This window comes from Melospiza melodia, chromosome 2, assembly GCF_035770615.1.
Source record: "Melospiza melodia melodia isolate bMelMel2 chromosome 2, bMelMel2.pri, whole genome shotgun sequence".
NCBI classification, from domain to species: domain Eukaryota; kingdom Metazoa; phylum Chordata; class Aves; order Passeriformes; family Passerellidae; genus Melospiza; species Melospiza melodia.
The window spans coordinates 9,923,647-9,943,047 of NC_086195.1; the positions used below are offsets into that span (position 1 = coordinate 9,923,647).

The following is a 19,401-nucleotide window of genomic DNA, read 5'->3' on the forward strand; positions in this document are numbered from 1 at the left end:
ACTTTGAAGTTTGTCTCCTGCTTTCAATGACTCTGGATCTAAGACGTTACTATGTTGCAGACATTTAGATCTTGGATGCCAGAAAGATCTACAGAGTTTTATCAATGTAAAATTGTCATCAGAAAAATGAGGATGATAAACAATTTTTAGATAGATGAACTGGTCAAAGGAGGATAGGGTAGATCTACCAACTCTCAGATTTTTGGAGGAATAAAATAGATTTGTAAGGAGAAAGCAAGAGAAACTATCAGTACACCATGAAGTTTTAAAACAAGTATTGGACCATAGGATAAAAAGAAAAGTTACTACTTTCATTCTTGATTATTCTTCACTCCTTACTCTTATGTCTTTGGCATTGCCTCTGCCAAAAAACTTTAATAAATAGTCTGGCCTCCTCCACACATTCTGCTCTGTGTTTGCTGTGGCTTCATTTTGCAAGTTACTGTCTATGCCTGTTGCCCTTTTGCTGGTTCCTCCTGTGCTTTGTTTGTTCATTTTTCCATCCCTATTGCTGAACTATTCCTTGGCTTTTCAATGATTTTCCTTCTCTGACATTTGCCTTGTGTTGCTCTGTGCTGCTCAGTTCAGCCTTGCTTCCTTACCCCTCTCATGTCCCTCATTTGGGTGTGGCTTTCCTGATGTGCTGCCCAGCTGGATTTCTGTCAAATGAACCCCAAGCCAATCATCCCAGCACCCCTGAAGGAAAATTGCAAAGATACCCCATGGTGTCAAGACAAGGGCAAAAGGTAACAGCAGAGATGTAAAATATAAAGAAATGTGGCACCTATATGAATGTGGGTCCATTTGCTGTTTGATTTTTAGACAGGTCTGTAATAACTACCCAAAGTCAGAACTTCAGGTATCAGAGTTCAGAGATAAGAGGGGTGATCTATGATAAATCAGTTTAGGTTTTTACATGATTTGTGTATTACTGCAGAAGATTATTACATCAAAATTTACAATCAGATGTGACTGGGAAGTGATGGAGACTTTGTTGTGAAATGTATTAAGTGACAATTTTATATTGGGGTTTAAAAATCTTTTAAATTTAGTCCCATAATAAGAGAATGTGACTTTCATGATCTCTGTTACATGTATTTTTTTAAGTTTTCTTGGAATTAAAGTCTTAAGAATTATTTTGCTTGTTTTGGTTGTCAGCAGAGAAATTAATTACTCTACTTGGCAACATTTTTTTCCTCAGTGTATTTAACCATTGAAAGCATAGTTGTTACTGCACTTCAACAATAAATAAATATAATAGGTCAAAATATAATATCTGTCAAAATAATTGTTTTGATCTTTACTGAAACTGCAATATAAGCTGTTAGTTAGAGAAGGAGAATTTTATAAATGGAAGGAAAACTTTATACTTGGCCTTTCAGATATGCTTCATTTAAAAACAAAATAAATTGCATAAATGAAACAACATATTTAATTACTGAGCCCTGTTCTCAAACCATTTATTTTAATCTAAAGAGCAAGTGTTTAACTTGAATCTATTATTTTTTACCAGAAAGAAATTATTCTAAATGAAAAATCTTAATTAAATAATCCCGAAAGTCTCTGGCAGAAGTATGCAGAATTGTATTAATACAAGATCCATAAAATGGTGAACAAATCTTATAAACATGCTCTAATACATTTTGTGCTTATGGTAGTGATGTTGTGAAGCCTTTATTTGTGGCATGTCTTTCTTAAAGCAACTTATAAAGTTTTAACCAGTCATTTGTGAAATTGTTTATTAGCATCTGAATTGCATATTCATGACTTAAATTTTACAACTAAGTAATTCATCAGCTCAGATGAATTTTATGCTTCTGTATAAGTACCAGAAGAGAGGGTGCAAAAAGTATGGGAAAAGGAATTTTTCAGTGGTGCCCAATGACAGGCAACAAGAAATTCTCATCTGAGCAAAAGGAATGCTTTTTACTGTGAGGAAGATTGAGCACTGGAATGGTTGCCCAAAAAAACTATGGAGTCTCCATCCATGGAGATGTCCAAAGCCTTTTTGGATGTGGTCCAGGTAGACTCTGCTGGGAGAGAGGTATTGGACCATTTGTCTGTCAGAGGTCCATTCCAGCTCCAGGTATTTGGGATTTTGTGAAAATGCCAGAGGAAAGGGAAAACGAAATGCAATCATTGTGGACCATCTGTGGAAGGAACCTCTCTTGAGCTCCACTTACCTAACTTACTGAAAAGGAAGGAAGGAAGGAAGGAAGGAAGGAAGGAAGGAAGGAAGGAAGGAAGGAAGGAAGGAAGGAAGGAAGGAAGGAAGGAAGGAAGGAAGGAAGGAAGGAAGGAAGGAAGGAAGGAAGGAAGGAAGGAAGGAAGGAAGGAAGGAAGGAAGGAAGGAAGGAAGGAAGGAAGGAAGGAAGGAAGGAAGGAAGGAAGGAAGGAAGGAAGGAAGGAAGGAAGGAAGGAAGGAAGGAAGGAAGGAAGGAAGGAAGGAAGGAAGGAAGGAAGGAAGGAAGGAAGGAAGGAAGGAAGGAAGGAAGGAAGGAAGGAAGGAAGGAAGGAAGATGATGATGTAAATGTTAAAACGTGGGATGCAGCAAATTTAAATTTTGGCATTTTACATGGTTATTTTATTAGATATTTTACTTGCCTATTTGTATGGGACTTGAAATACCTTGATGTGCTTTGTGTTCTATTTTATTTGACCCAGAGAAGATGCAATTAGAAGTATCCTGCTCCTTTGCCTTTAGTTGCACCCAAATCTAATTGTTATGTAAGGGTGATCTCTTGTTCTTGCCTTTGTGCTTTCCCTTTGTAGGGTGCACTGTTTTTCATATCACCTGCAATTCACTGAGAAAAGTATCTGTGTCTGGTTTTGCAAACAAGGATGCGTTTTATGTGAATTCTTAAAAACAGAAACAAGACAAAGCCTGTTGATCTGTCATGACCTCAGAATTCCAGAAGCACAGAACTGCTTAGGTGGTAAAGAACCTCTTGAGATCCTCTTGTTCATCCAAACCCTCTGTGGCTCAGGCAGGGTCATCTCCATCAGGTGGTCCAGGACCATGTCCAGTCAAATTTTGAATATCTACACAGATGGAGGCTGTTGGCTCTTGTATGATGACTGTCAATTCAGAAAATTTTATTTATATTTACTCATTGAGACTGAATAATTATAATACTGATGTAGCAAAACTAACAGGCTGCTACTCTCACAGTTTTATAATTAGAATCCATAACAGGGGATTGTGATTGTGTTTTAATGAAAGGGAATAAAAAATTCAAGCAGCCTCATTGGAAGCACTAAAAAAAAAGAAGATGCAAACAAAAATGGACCCACCCTTAATAAGAGTCAAAGTAGAAATGTTGTCAGTTCTTTATTAGACTTTTGGGATTTAGCAATGAAACTCTTCTGGGAGAGGTGCTATAAAAGATCTTAGTTTTCATATTTGAACCAGGATTTTATCTCTTCCAGCAGATGAAAAGAAATTAATACCTAGGTCTGACTTTTTCAATGCATTTTGGATACTAGTATGCTGGCAATAGCTCACTCTTTGCTATCTGATATCAATTCTTTTCTGGATGAGCTCCTTGAGAGGAAATTAGCAATAATTCCCCAGCAGCAGCTGCTGTATATGAATATTTTGGAGGTTGCCCTTTCCAGATTCTGAGGATAACAGGAGAAAACAGACCTAATTATAGTGAGTTGACATTTACATGGCCAGTGCTAATTTTAGCAAAGCTGTCTGTGGGTTTAATCAAAATGCTGCTATAGTAATTTTAATGGAGAAACTATCAAGAAAACAAACAAATAAAAGTACCCCCTCCTAAAAGATTTTCCATGAGACTTCAACAAGATATTCTGAGCTCTGTCTCATCTCTCTCTTTCAATTAAAGGAGGCTGAACTGAGTGCTCTTCTTCTGGGTAAAATCAATGGGAGGCACTCAGATGCTACAGAATTAGGAGGAGTGAATCAGGGAGATGCACTTCAACATCTAGAAAATCTGCCTGCAAAGCACCTTACTAATATGAAAAATACATGGCTTTAGGTTAAAGTTAAATGGGAGGATGACTTATTGCAGAATATTTTGTTCCTTGCCATCACTGTTTTATTACCATGATGCTGCCTGGTATGCTTGCTCTTAACATTTTTTCCTAATCTACTGTAGAGCCAAAAAATGCATTTTTACCCATCTGTATTCCTTCCAAATAACATCCCAGCTATTGGCATCCACTGCTGCTTGAATTTTAGCTCTCGCAGTGCTGAGCTTCCTAGGGCTGACCCAAAAGTTACACAGAACTCAATGACAGCTCAGTGTCCCAAAGAATTGTAGCCATGAATTTGAAATATACTAATTTTGATTTATTATCTAATCCAGCTCTGAATTCTAGGCTCAGTTCCTGAGGAATCTTTTACAGAATCAGTGTTTCTCCAGCAGCCTCTGGGGAGGCTAGAGGCAAGGCTTAACAAAAGGTTACCTAAAAATGAAATGAGGGATCATGCAGAGCTCCACACACTCCTTTGTAAGGCAGTTGACTCAAATTGCAGCCCTTGGTTTGAGTCAGATGCCTTCAGTCTTTAATGGGTCAGTGAGCTTCCTCTGCTAAATTTAACTGTTTCCTAATGGGCTGTAGGACAGTGAAAGAAGAGTGAGGTATTATCAAAATCTGGCCCAAAGCTTTTTATCAAATGTGATGTACCTGTGTTCAGAAAAGGGACTTGCTGTGGATTTCTTACACAGAATTTGTGGATATTCACTGCAGTAAAATAATTACGTGAAGGCAAGGGATCAGCCATTGGTATCAGTTTTTGGCAGAGTACTTGAGGTCCCCAGACAAGTAGGAGCAGGTAAAACTGATTTTATTAAAGTTGTACACAGAGCTATCTTTTGTGTGCTAACCTGCATTCTCTAAATGGGAAAGAAGAAATAAAGCAAATTATATTTGCTATATTTGCTAAAATAGCCATTATGGCTACTTTAGCTATCTTATTAACTGGCCAAAATCATAATGAAGTAAATCTGTATTAGCAGTTAATGATCAGTTGGTTAGTTGACAGCTGCAGGCAAGCCTGGTGATGTAAAAATTGCCTTTATTATTAGCATCTTCTAATAAGAAGATTTTTGTATTAAAAATGTGAATCCAATCTGTTTCAATAGCAATATTATAAAATTTGTCTTTTCATGATCTTTAATAACCAATCTTTTGCCAGAATGACCCAGAATGCTATCATATGGATTCTGCATTAAAATCTATTTTAAAAAAAAACAAGGGGCTCTGTCCTGTAACAGGCATCATTAAGCTACAATTCAAAATATGTAATGTGATGTGTATAGCTGGTTATGAGTTTACAGTCTGTTCTATTTGCCATCTGTTAAAACCTTTGCAAGTGAACCTTAAGGATGCACTGTAACGGTGTTACAAAGTGTTTACATTATTTTGGTATCCATGTATGTGTGGATTCAAGGCAATCTAATTGCAAATATATCCTGAAGTGTGCTCTTCTGTTCCAAAGGTATCACTTGCCTTTGTCTTAACTGGACCAGAGTGAGCCAAAGTGGGCAAATGGCAGCAGAGAGCCGACTCTTCTCTCACTGAGGGAGAACAGTGTATCAGTGCTGTGATGGGTTTGTGATCCAGAGGGGTGGATCCCAGTTCAGATGTCTTCAGGAGTGTTGTAACTATGCCTGATATCAGCTTATTTATTTCAGATATTGGATTAAAAATGAGGTGCTAATTTTAAAAGATTTTAACTTTGACCATGTAGTTGCCAACAATGCATGTATATGTAGTATATCTTTTAAATTTGGGTATGGGCTTGATAGATAATGCTTCAAAGATCCAAAGAAAAATCTTTAATTTTTATCAAAATTGGAAAAAATATATAGTTTTTTTCATTTAAATATTAACATTTTAATGGATTTTTAATTAGGATATTTTCAAGCTTTTTCATGATACAAAACTTTTCTAGAAATTATTTCCAAGGCAAATTGCTCTTGCCATGATGAACTCCTACAAATACACAAGAATTAAGCAATCACAAGTGCAAAGCAGCTGGTTAATTTTCATAATTAGTATATGATAAAACTCTTACACACAGAAATTCAGATACATTTAGGTAAGAACTTCCTATGGCTTTTCCCATTCATAATAAAGTGAGGCAGTGGTCTGTATTTGATGTCCTGAGGTCTTTTTAACTGGGAGAGGTAGAAAACCTGCAGAGTTGTATGGTTTTAAATATTCAAAACTTTCCTAATTTAAATGTGATTTTCCCATCTTAATTTGGTTAATTTATTTTAGTTTAAGAGTGTTTCTAGCAAAAAGCTTATCACCAATAGACTTTATCATTAAATGCTGGTAGGGAGTTAATGCAAATGAGGAGTCCAGACTCATGTTCTGTGTTTTGGAGAGCTGTTTTTCAAACCCTTCTCTCCTTCCCTGATGTGACTTGAACTTTTTTTTTTGTCTTTCTGGCCATTCCTGTATTCCTGTCTGACATCATTTTACTTAGTCTCCCAGCACTTCCTCCTTCATTCCCAAACTTCTGTGCATCCACCTTTTTTTCCCAAGACTGCATTACGATTTCCCTACCACCCACTCTTCTACAACTCCCAGCCCTGAGGTCTTCACCCTCGAGGAGTTTTGGCTGGAGGAAGGTGACCTTTTGGAGCGCCAGGTGAAGTTTCCCTGCTGGCATTTTTTGAGCATGAAGCCACCTGTGGTGATCAAAGGAGCGATCCCCAGGAGGATGCTGCATGTCCAGTCGTTCTCAGGGAATGGTGCCCACAGACCTGCATCAGCTTCTGGTCATTGTAGAAAGTGTGAAATATTATCACAAAAACTCATTCAAAGCCTAATGTAGAAGCAGCCACTCATAACTAAGAGGATTTTCTGCAGATAGAATTAAAGCTGAAACCCTAACCCTGAGGTGTCATTTCCTGCAAATTCCAGGAATACTTTTCAAACAAAGAGCTTTGTAGTTAAAAGACTCATTTACTTGTTCTACTCTGTGTAATCTTTCGATTATTTCTGAAATAGCTGAAGTGTTCTGAAACTTGGCAGACTGACAAGTCACTGGAAAAAGGCCCTTAAAGATTGAAAATATCAGGCTACCTTCATTACAGACAACATAAGTTTAGTTTGTTTTGTTTGGGTTTTTTTAAGCAGCAAAATCAATCATATAAAATATCATATGGAAAAAGCATGGTTTGTATAATAGTAGTGAAGGTTCTTTTAAATATATTATAGTTGTCTTGAATGTGAGCATTTTTTTTTGGATTAATCTTTTTAATGCAGTGTTACAGATGTAACTCACAGCTGAAAAAAACATGACTTAGGGCCTACAAAATCATGGGATTGACATGTATATGTTACACATGATCTGAATACTGAATACAGTGAATATTAAATGTGGGACATTCACTTAATTGTGGGGTTTTTTTGGTTTTTTTTTTTTTTTTTTTTTTTTTTGTAGCAAAGGCAGGGTAAAATGGAATTTTTTACAGGGACAGCCATACAATATGATAAAAGGTTAAACAGTGATTAAAAAAGAAAAAGGAAAGATATGAGTAAAATGATAGAATATATTTTGAAAACTTCCAAAATACCACAACAATCTGTTTCATCTTGCAGGAATCCGATTAGCTCCAAAAGAAAAACTGGAAATCCCTGTGTTATTCATGCCAGCTGAAATGAAAATTTATAAAGCAGTGGTGGTAATTCATGTAATGAGGGGAAATGGTGAGAACTGGCCTTATGAGGTTACTGGTGAATCAAACAGAGACTTAAACAGGTAATTTATTCTAATAGGAAAGGAAAAAGTGGTTGAGATGCTCAATCCTATCAGCATTTATCCCATTGACTATTCATGTGTAGCTCCCATGGGCAGTCCAGTGTCTGATTTTGAGGGCAGTGGGTATCCATCAAAAGCTTTTAATGTACTCTGCAAAGTTTGCAGATGCAGGGGGAGATATCCGTCTGTTTTAATACCTATCTATTCTTGCTTTAAATAAAGAAAATGTAAAGTACTGGCTGCTGGTGCAGTTATGGATATTGAGCAAATGAAAGCTCTTAGTAACTCTGTTTTTTCAATATATTTGGGATAGTAATGATTTGCATCCTGATATTTTTATTTCATTCATAAACTGCAAAAATCTTATCTCATGTAAACATAACCTGACAAAATGCAGATCAAGCCAAATGTTTGCAGATCTATAATGTTTGAATATACTAAGTGGATCTAAGTTATGTCTGATATTATTTACAGCTGCTATATTAAGCTGGATTTTATTTCATATTTTTCTCTGATGTGGTTAGCATTACAGCATACAACAGGATAGAGTCTAACCTTTCCAACAACTCTTAAGTCTAGCTTACTTTGGAAACAGAATTTTCAGCAGTCTAATTGATACTTGTATTTTTCTAGAAATGTTATTGTAGCAGAGAATGGGGAAACTCAGGGAATACTCTGGATCTATCCCATTAATGGAACACCTGAAGCACCACAGCAGAAATCAGGTAGGTAATGCTTGAAAAAAGCTTGAACAATATATTTAATAATATTTAAGAAAATAAAATAGTTATATTCTCACATGCTTGATCACAGGAATTTGCAGTAGTACTTAGCTAGATCTTAGAAAAAGTTAACATAACATATTAAAAATAAAATCTTCTCCCATTTCCAAAGCAAGTCTAGATCATTACTTTGTTCTTGTAGTAGATAAAAGGAATCGAGGGCAGTTTAAAATCTTATGGGCTGTGCCCTTCAGTATCCCAGTTAATCCTGAGTTAGAGAACTGAAGGTGAGCTGAGCACACGGCTGACTCAAAGGTAGAACTTCTTGCATATCCAGAACACCCTTCTGGAGACTCTACTGGGTGCAAAATATTGGAGGAGATTTTTGCTTCTCTCAGCCTTGAGTTTCATCTCTTCATCAAAACCAGAATACAAAGTAGTGTGAACAGCAATAAGTTTTCCCCTTGCTCTTTAGAAGTGAACTAGCATTAAAAGATGAGTGAATATTCTTGGATGTGTCCTGCTTATTTTGGGGATAGTAAATGCTTATATATTTGACCATCTGTATTTTTAAGGTGTGATATAATTCCAGAGCTATGAAACAGGAAGTTGTGAACAGCTTTTTAAATCTATAACCCTGAAACAACAGCTCAATGTTTAAATGTGGGACTAATTCTATACCAGCTTGTCCTTTCAGCTCACTTTTTGTGGATTGAATCAGTGAATATAATACCTTTCTACATTAAATTTATTAAGATACAGGGACAATTTCTGAAAAAACATAGATATTTGTACTGCCATTAATTTATATAGCTTAAGAACTCTTTACTTGTAGACAAATGCCAATGATGTGGTATTAATTAGAGCTTTCATCTCATTAATTTGTACTTTAATACCTTAAGGAATGAAACAGAATATTATCATGTAATCAACTGTTGCCCAAAATGATGGCTTTAATGAGTCTCATTAGCATTAGAACCATGTATATTACTGTGAGTGTTTGTTGTGTTATTTAAAGCTGTTGTGTAGTTCAGTGGCACTCCTCAAGATAAATCTCCCTTTTATTGGGCTGATGCTTTCACTGAAATCACAGAATCATTAAGGTTGAAAAAGACCTCTAAGATCATTGAGTCCAACCATTAACTCTGTGTAACCACTAAATCGTGTCCCTAACTACCACATCTCTGTGGTTTCTGAATATTTTTAGGTGTGATGATCCCCCAGTTCTCTGGGCACCTTGTTCCATCACCTGGCCACCCTTTCCATGAAGAAATTTTTCCCAATATCCAATCTAAACCTCCCTTGGCACAACTTGAGGCCATTTCCTCTTGTCTGTCACTTGTACTTGGGAGAAGAGATTATCTCCCACGTGGCTACACCCTCCTTCCAGGTTGGTCTGGAGGTGAAGGTGGTCTCTCCTGAACCTTCTTTTCTCCAGGGTAGACACCCCAGCTCCCTCAGTCACTCTTCTTAATCTCGAGACCCTTCCCCAGCTCCACTGTCCTTGTCTGGACTCTCTCCAGCCCCTCAATGTCCCTCCTGAACTGAGGGGCCCAGAACTGGACATAGCTCTCAAGGACAATCCCTGTCCTGTTTCTGCTGGTCAGGTTCCTGTTCCTGATCCAGGCCATGTTCCTGTTCCTGATCCAGGCCATGTTCCTGTTCCTGATCCAGGTCAGGTTCCTGTTCCTGATCCAGGCCATGTTCCTGTTCCTGATCCAGGCCATGTTCCTGTTCCTGATCCAGGCCATGTTCCTGTTCCTGATCCAGGTCAGGTTCCTGTTCCTGATCCAGGCCATGTTCCTGTTCCTGTTCCAGGCCATGTTCCTGTTCCTGATCCAGGCCATGTTCCTGTTCCTGTTCCAGGCCAGGCTCCATTGGCCTTCCTGGCTACCTGGGCACATCTGAGCTCATGTTCAGCCTATTTTTCATCAACATCCCCAAATCCTCCCCTGGCCAGCTTTCCAGCCATTCTTGCCCAAGCCTGGAACATTGCCTGAGGTTGTTGTGCCCCAAGTGCAGGACCCAATGCTTTCTGTATAAGTTATGAATTAAAATGTTTAGCATTAATGAATGGCTTAAGTGACCTCACTTCTGTGTGTGATCCGAAGCTCACATACTGTCGCAGACATCTTTTCGCTAAAAATACTTTCTTAGGATTTTTTCCCTTCTGAGGAGCTGAGGCCTCAGAAACAAAATGTAAACAATGGTTATCTGCTGCTGTGGAGTGCATCAGGTGGATTTGTGATTGGTCTCCTGTGGATGTTTGGATTTAGTGACAAGTCACAGCAGAGCTCTGTGGCAGGCTCTCACTCTCTGTCCAAGCCAGCTGCCTTTGTTGTCATTCTTTTCTATTCTATTCTTAGCTAGCCTCCTGAGGAAACCTTTCCTTCTATTCTTTTTAGTATAGTTATAATGTAAAATATATATATAATAAAAATAATAAATCAAGCCTTCTGAACATGGAGTCAACATTCCTGTCTCTTCCCTCATCCAAGAACCCTTGTGACCACTGTCACAACATACCATCAACCCTTAAGTAATTTCAAATTCCTAAATGCTTTTTTAAAACAGCAAAACTAAATTTTAGCATATTTATACCTGTTATCCATTTGTTTATGTTCAATAAATGTTTGTAATACATAAAAATGCATTGCATTAATTTTGAGTACATATAGTTCTTTGGCCATGAGGATGTTATGTTGGGCTAATATTTTTTCCCAAGGAAAATTTAGGTCTTTCAAGAATGTCCCAGAAAACAGAAATAGGTGTTTTTAAGTGTGTTTATGTAATTTTCCATTCCTACCTTGATTCTGAAACCTGTGGTTTTCAGTTCTAATTGGGCATTTAGAAAACTTGCATTGTAAGATATAAATCCAAAGCAGATAATAACAAGAAATATACTTAAAAAAAAATATATATATATAATGATCAAGAGTATTGTCATCTCTCTAAATGCAGACATTTATTAGAATTGCCTGGAGGCTACAAGTTTCTGTGTCAAAACCCCAAGCTGCTTTGCTGGTGTATTAAGGAGTTCATCTTTGGGTCATTCTTATTTGCATCTTAATATATTAAATTTCTAGAAGTCACTTGGTTTTCTATCTCATGAGACCAATTAAAATGATCAGTGGTCACAACCCATGTAGTACATGTTAAGTAGATGATACCCTGGCTATCTGATAGAATTGATTACAAATGGAGGGTCATCCAGAATATTCTTTTAATTCTTGTGGAGTGTAGAGTCAAAGAAGCATACAGCAATTTTAATTGGAGGGGGCCACTGGGGTCCTCTAATCCAAGCACCTGCTCAAGGGCAGCTTGCTCAGGGATTTGTTGAGTCAAATCCTAGATATCTATGAATTTTATTCATAAATATTATTCAGCCATTTTGGAAAAAAGAAAATGTAAAATCAATTTTTGTAGTAAGATGAACTGTAGAACAGAAAATGACACAATGTGCACACAGTAATCTGAAACATTTGGTAAACTAGTGGAATACAGAGAATGTAATCTATTTTTAAATATAGATTTAAAACTATATTTATATAAGGTCATACATTTAAACAAAAAGATCTGTGTTTAACCTATTTCTGTAACTCTCCTTCATGGAAATTCTAAGAGATCTCTAGAAATTACTTACACTCTGTTAAGCAGGGAAAGACCAAGAGAGAAAGGAAATTACCTGAACTTAGGTAGTTATCGATTTTGCAGAGTAAATAAAGTGCCAGAACTGAAAGTTGAAGCTAAATAAAAATAATATAGAAAAGGAGTTTCCTTCTTCTTTTTTAAACACTGCATATTGATTCACCACAATATGGTTCCAAATTATTGATCATAATTCCTTATCTTAACTTCAGAGTTAATTTTTGAAGAAACATTGGGTCAAACTCTGATGAAAATGACTTACAGATCTTGAAACTAAAAAGAAGTATTTGGTCAGCTGTTCTTTTTCATGTTGATTCCCAGAACTCTAGGAAGTGCTAGATCTTTGGGAAAACATTTTTGTCAGTGCTTTTATATAATTTTCTTCTTTTTCTGTGTTATTAAATAAGAAACAGCAAAAAAACAACAACAAACAAACAAACAAAAAAAAACAAACAAAGAAAAAAAACCCTGTTGAAATAGGCTTTATAGAAACTAGTGTAAAAGATAAAACCTAAAAACTTTGTCATGAAAAAGACATACTTCGGAGGTAGTAAATTAAAATCACTTACTGAACTGAAAGAAGTTCTATGATGCTTCCAACAGAAGCTCATGAGAGAATGCTTTTTATTCTGGAATGTTTCTATTAAAGTTGAAGTTTTAATAACAGTATCCTTAAATTAAGAAAGCAAAGAGTAACTTAATATTCTTTCATTTAATCATAAAACCTTTTATATTTTTTTTGGTTTTTTTTCAGTCTTCCTTTCTTAGTAGCATATTTCAAACTATGCCATAATTCCTATTAGCAGTTGAAGTAAAATTTATGAAGATAAATTTAATGATTAAAGATAAGAGAGAAATTATCAAGTGCTGTTGGGAACTAACTGAACGCATTTTTGTTTGCTTAGCAATATTTTCTGCTACTTCACCACAACAGAACCATAGAAAGTGGAGGTTGGCAAAAGCTTTTAGTCGTCTTGTTCCTTACTGCAATTCTGTCATTCTCTGAGCACATTTAGCTTCTATGTTTCATTTCTTTGTTAAAATCCAGATGCCAGCTCTTTGCAAATCAGATGTTTTTGCTTTTGTGTAGTTGTGATCCGCTGCCAGGCCAGGCAGAGGCTGGAGCAGAGGGTGGAGCTGCTGCTGATTGGGGTCATGCCTGGCGCCACTGACCTGCCTGATGCAGGGAACTCTGCCCCGGTAGACACAGAAGAGGTGTCCGGCACCCCAGAAGTCACTGATGGTGAGAATAGTTTTGATGTTATGCTATTTTAGGAAGATTTCAAATAACTGCTTCACCAGATGTGCAGCTCTGCTATGACAATGAGTGAAGTTTAGGCAAATGGTCCCTGTTCATATATCTATCATTTGTTTAACTTTTTGTCTACAGCTATGGGCACTTATAAACCTGAACTGTCCATTTTTTTAAATTTGTCCTGGATGTGAGGCTTGCATACAGACAATCTTTCCTTTAAAAGAGAGCCTGTACAGTCTTCAGTTAGAAAAAATACATCTGTGTAAGCATTGCCAGGAGACATTTATCTGCAGGTTTATAAGATGCATTCCCATCAGCAGGTCAATATTGGTATCAGAATGGATTGAAGAAGGAGGACTTTTTGAAAGAAGTGATAAAGCTTTGTAAAAAAGATAGCTTCCACTTACTGTTAATCTGCTGAGAACACAGTGAAAATCAATTTATTCAGATACTGCAGCTGTTCAAAATATACCTCTCCTTGAAACAGAATAGCACAACAAATAAGTAGTAAGGAAAGAATACTTCCTACTGCTGTATCATCAGTATTTCTGTTATCAGTCATAGTCACAAAAATTTTTAAAATTGTGCAGCTTGGAAGCTTAACATTCCATTTTGGGTTCAAAGCCATCATTCTTTATAAGGAAAACGTTATTTAAAAATTATGACACAACATGAAACAGACTAATGTGTGTTTAACTTAGCTGTAGATGAGGGAAGGGATTTCACCTGCACTCTGACTTTGCTCAAAGTGGTAAAAGATGAGTTTACAGATGTTACTGTAATTGCAGTCTATCAGGTAATCAGTTGGAAGGGCAGGCAAACTTGGCTTTTGTGTCCCTTTTCTGCCATTTACAGTCTGTTCCAGCAGAGGCTGTGCAGGAATACCATGTTACAGAACATGTCCTGCCAAATAACAGAAAAAGTGAATAGCTGTAAAAGGTAAATCAAGATGCATTACATCCTTCCTAGGAGGCCAATTTTCATGCAAACATGCACATTGATCAATGTAATCTCCCATCAACAATTACTGTCTTTAAATAGATTTTATTTCTGAAAGCTTTTAAAATAGGAGATCTGAAGTTGAACTGTTTAATAAGAGAGCTTGCAGAGCATATGCTTACTAATTGGCTGATATTCATAATTACTTTTCTAAATTTTATATTTACTCATATTGCAGTGTCAAAATAACTTATTTCTTGGGCATATTATCATCTTACATACCCATATTACACAATGATAGTGATAAATCCAGTAAAGCAAAAATATGTGAAGTTGTCAGTGTACATTCTTTCATCTTTGGAGAGCTGTAAATGCTATTATGAAAATTTATTCAGCCTTTTGAGGACAGCTGTCCATCAAGATAAAAAGGCACTTTTTTAAAATTTATTTTTATCATAGAGTAACAGATTTAGCTCATTATTGGCTGGTCACATATGAGTGGGCTGGCTAAAACACACCTGGCCTATTTCCCTCCAAAATGTTGGCCTGTGAATTGACAAGAAAAACATGAAGTGAGCAAGCTGAGGCAGCATTTTGAAAGTCTTGCAGATTCGTGATGTCTAGTTCTTGTTTTATTCATAGGAATAATTTATTCACACTGGCTGCTGCACATGGTGTACAAGACATTGATTTGGGGCGTTGCATCTTTTTAAGTAAGAAGTCTGGTAATGAAATGCTTTGCACCCTAGGTAGTAAAATAATTTTTAACACAGTGCTTTTCATCCTTTTCAATGACATTTTAATGCCATTACTGATAGATGAATTTGAGGCCTGTTGGGAAGCAAATTAAATGGTGCTATCTGAGCTTTTCTGCAGTCTACCAGTAATAATATAAATAAAAGCTTAAACCTTTAAGATAACAGTCTGGCACACTGTTCTTCATTTTTTTTCTCTTCTGAAAGAGTGATTCATCAGAGTGCCTGTGCGAAGAGTAGTAAGCAGTTTTTACACCCAAGGATAAATGATGATAATTACTGGCAGATCAGATTTAAACAGCTAATACTGTGCTTCAATATTTAAATTATTTGGACAAGTATAAATTCTTTTAAAGTGAAAAATCTTCAAACACGTCTTCTACATAAAAAATTCAGTTTCATCCAATACGGAGGAGTGCACTTGACACAGAAACCTACTACAATTTCTTAAGGAAGAGGGTACAATCTAAAAGTTGTCTAGCTCCAGTGACATAGTTTCTTGTTCAGAAGTCAGCAAAGTTCCAGGGTTCAAATAATGAAAGTTTAATATTTTAGACATATAAAGTAGAAAATAGGGCATGGCCCTTTTAAAAAATAATTTTCAGTGATATTACATGCATATTTTTACCCTAAATGTATTTTTCAGCTGTTTTCTTACATATGGCTCTAAAGATGTCTTTTTCACTAAAGGAAAGGAAATTTAAGAGCTGAGATTCATCCAAACAAGTGAAGTTTACTATTTTTTAGGTTAAGTATTCAGTGGGGAATACAAACACATTTAATTTTCCACAGTCTTCTGAAAAAAAGAAAATCAAACATTCACGAATCAGTTATGGAAGTTTGACTGACATTTAACATTCACAACATTGTGTGTTTGTAGTGGTCCTTTGTAACCTTTCCCTTTCAATTGCTTCAGTTTATCTCATAAGCCAGCCATGAGGGCTGAGTGTTTCTCATTAACTTCTCTCATCTTTATTAATTCATTGCTCTCCTCACAGCCCAGCAGCTGGTCTTAGCTCCTTCCTCTGAATTCTTATTTCTGGGAAGGTTTCATGGCAGTTGCCTTGAGGGGAACAGTGCTGCCCATGTTCTGTAGGGTAGCACAGGTATGAGGCTGGGTTATGTTGTGACCAAGGTTTAGAGCCATTCTGAACTCAGACTAAACAGATGGAGAGTTCAACTGCACCTGAGAGGGAAATAACATTTTCCAGATGTGCTAATCCATAATGTACATTGGCATCATTATACAAAGTGTATCTGTACCCTTTGTTTCACTGTTAATAAAAACTTTATAGCAACTACCTAATATTCCTGAAACTCATCAGAATATTCAAAAGCCTCTGTTTTCTTTCATTTCATTAAAGCAGCTCTTTGAAACCAGCAAAGAATAAAAACATATTCAATCACGCATTAAAAAGCTATTTTCCATCCCCAGCAGGATTTTGTGTTAGCCAGTGCTATGGATTACACTAAATTCCCATTTAATGTGATGGATCTGGATCAGGAGGCTCGCCTTTAAGATATAAGGTCAATAAAATTAGGTATGACCAAAGAAATCTTTGGAGACAAATAGACTTGTTCACGCATCCAGAGATGTTAATATGATTGCTGATAAAGTGTAGCAGATTAATATTGGAAGCAATATGAGGAGGGTAATAATGATGAAGATGGCCCTGTATCCTACTTAAGCCATTTCTGTATTGTCAGAATTACTGTGGCATTATTTTTGAAATTATCCTTGAGGATGAGAAAATTATAGCTGTATAAATTAGATTTTCTTCCTATGCAATAAAAGAAAGGATAACAAAGTGTTTGTTTTGGATTAAGAGTTGATGAAAGCAGTGATCAATGGCAAAATGAAGTTGTTGACAAGAGGGTGAACCAACAATTGAGACACTTTGTTATGGATTATTGCTTTTTTGTTAGGAGGTGACAACTCCTGATGGAAGAGAACTAGTAGAAGTCAAAGTATAAAGCACCATAGGAGAACTGAAAGTCTTAAATGGATTATTTTTTCATCTACATAATTTTTGTTTACATCTGCCTGTTTGTTTCTTTATTTATGAGTGAAGCATGGGAGAGATTTGATGTATTGTTTATTTCCATTAATGAGCTGAAATAATGCCAGGCATTTTAATGAAGAAGGTCAAATAGTTCTTGTTGATATACAAGGATATACTGGGTCCATTAAAAAAGAGAAAAAATACAGCAAAATTTTTATCTCATAAATAAACTCTCCTACTGCCATTTCTTAATATAATTAGGACAGTAACAGCAAATTCTGGCAAAAAAAAAAAAAAGAACTTGTGAATTGTGAGCAGGCAGTTGGGAACTGCTTTTATTTCTGTTTACAGTCATCACTCAATTCTGTTTCCTTGCCATTTTATAAAATGTTAAAATCTGTAAGCCTTAGGAATGAGAATCATCATTATGTTAATTAGAATGACTTTCTGATACTTATGCAAAATCATGCTCACTTTAAATATTCAGCACTTAAAGGGAACCAGATCTATTATAAACTGATCTGAAGTTATTTTTTCAGCTTCATAAAATTTCAAAACCAATAAATAATAAAATACCAGAAATAATTAAATTCTTCCAGGTGCTACTCTTCAGTATGATATAGAACCAGGAAACATGAGAGGTCCAAAAGAACTGATTGACTGACTCAAATAATATCTGAAACAAGAACACACAAATAGATTTCCCTTAAAATTATTTGAGCTAGTGGATAAGAAAAACCTAGGCAATATAATTAGCTGGAGGAGTGTATTAATGACTTTAATTGCTCTATGTTTGTGATTGCTGTTTCTCCCCTTTCTTGTACACAAAATTTCCTGTAATCTCTTTGGTTGGGTGATAAGGAGGTATTGCTTCCAATAGAAACAGAACCACTGCACCCTTGTTTTGTAAAGATATTTTGGGGCAGGTTCTGTAAATCAGAGCCGTGGCCAACACAGCTCTATACAACCTTGATTGTTCTTCTGGAATATCATAATACCTAACAATGATCTGTCTGCAATAATTTCCTCTTTTTTCTGAATTATTTGCTCATTATTTATGGGACACCAACAAAGCATTGCTGGTCAAACCCCTTAAGATGCAAACTTCTTCAGTTTTTCTGGGACAGTGGCCCTTTGTCTCTCGGCAGTGTTTGAATGCTATTATAGAAAAGCAGAGGATTTATGCACATAAATTTGCCTCAGAAAATTTATCAGACAGTCACTGTAGTAAAAAACTACATGCATGCAACAAGCCTATCCCAAATGCTCTCCCATTTCCAGGTTATTACATCCTATTGTCATTTCTGTGATAAATTTCTTTATCCATGTCTTCTGTCTCTGAAGTTATGTTGCTCAAGTTTTGTTGTTCTTACAGAAAATGAAGGTATTATCTCTGGATCTCCTTCATCTCTCCCACACAACACATTTCAAAGAGAACCTGATACAAAAATTCCCCAACAAACTTCCCCTGTTGTTTTGTAGAATGTATAAAACTTTATGTTTTATAAATTACTGCATCAGGCCTGTTGTTTTGACAGTTTAACAATTTGATCTGAAGCTTTGGAAATACAGGAAGATATTAAAACTATAAGACAAGTAAATAGAAGTTACACAAAATCACCACAGAACTTTGAATGAAGTGATAACCTTGAACCATCACTCTTTCTTCAAGCCTGCTGAGGAAGACAAGAGTGAAACTTCAGAAATTTACTACACAAAAATTTTATTAATTCTGAAACCTGATTTGTATCCAAAAAATAACACAAGTTGATACCTCCCATGAGATGAAATGTCTTGTAGTAGAGATTTTACACTACCCTGTGTGATAGATGTTCTGTCTTATGTGTAACTAAATGCAGTCTGTTGGGTAAGAAAAAGGAAGCAAGTGAATGTGACCCTGGTGGTCAGGGGCTGTGTTCCACTCTCTGTGGCTCAGTTTTCTATATTAAAAAAGCCAGAAGATAAAATGTGCATGTTTTGGTAATAGACCATAGAATAGTGTAAAACTGTCAAGAACCATTGAAAAAATGGTGATGTGGGTTTCCAATTTAGCATCTGTTGTGTCCCAGTTCAAATAGAATGGTCAGGTCAAAAGTCAGCTTGAGTTGTTACTGATTTCTGGGAGCAACACTGAAAGTGAGGCAAATGACTCTGGATGCCATGGAAAAAATAATGTCTGTGTGAATTAGGACTAAATCATGAGATATGTTTCTGAAGAAGCTGCTTTGATGTTTCTATGCCAAGGCACAGATGTGATCTTTATCTGCCAGAGTTTCTGGCTAAATGAAGACACGGCTGAATAAAAGCGGGAACTTGTTGAAAAAGGATTAT

At 36.2% G+C, this 19,401-nt stretch overlaps 1 protein-coding gene across 1 annotated transcript in view; it reads left to right on the forward strand.

The window, feature by feature from the left end:
* The window catches only part of CFAP47 (cilia and flagella associated protein 47), a 259,541-nt gene that overhangs the window by 215,422 nt on the left and 24,718 nt on the right, over positions 1-19,401 (forward strand). Inside the window, exons 58-60 of the mRNA XM_063182155.1 lie at positions 7,589-7,748; positions 8,382-8,473; positions 13,209-13,361. Coding sequence (XP_063038225.1) covers positions 7,589-7,748; positions 8,382-8,473; positions 13,209-13,361 — 405 coding nt within the window. The remainder of the gene's footprint in view (positions 1-7,588; positions 7,749-8,381; positions 8,474-13,208; positions 13,362-19,401) is intronic.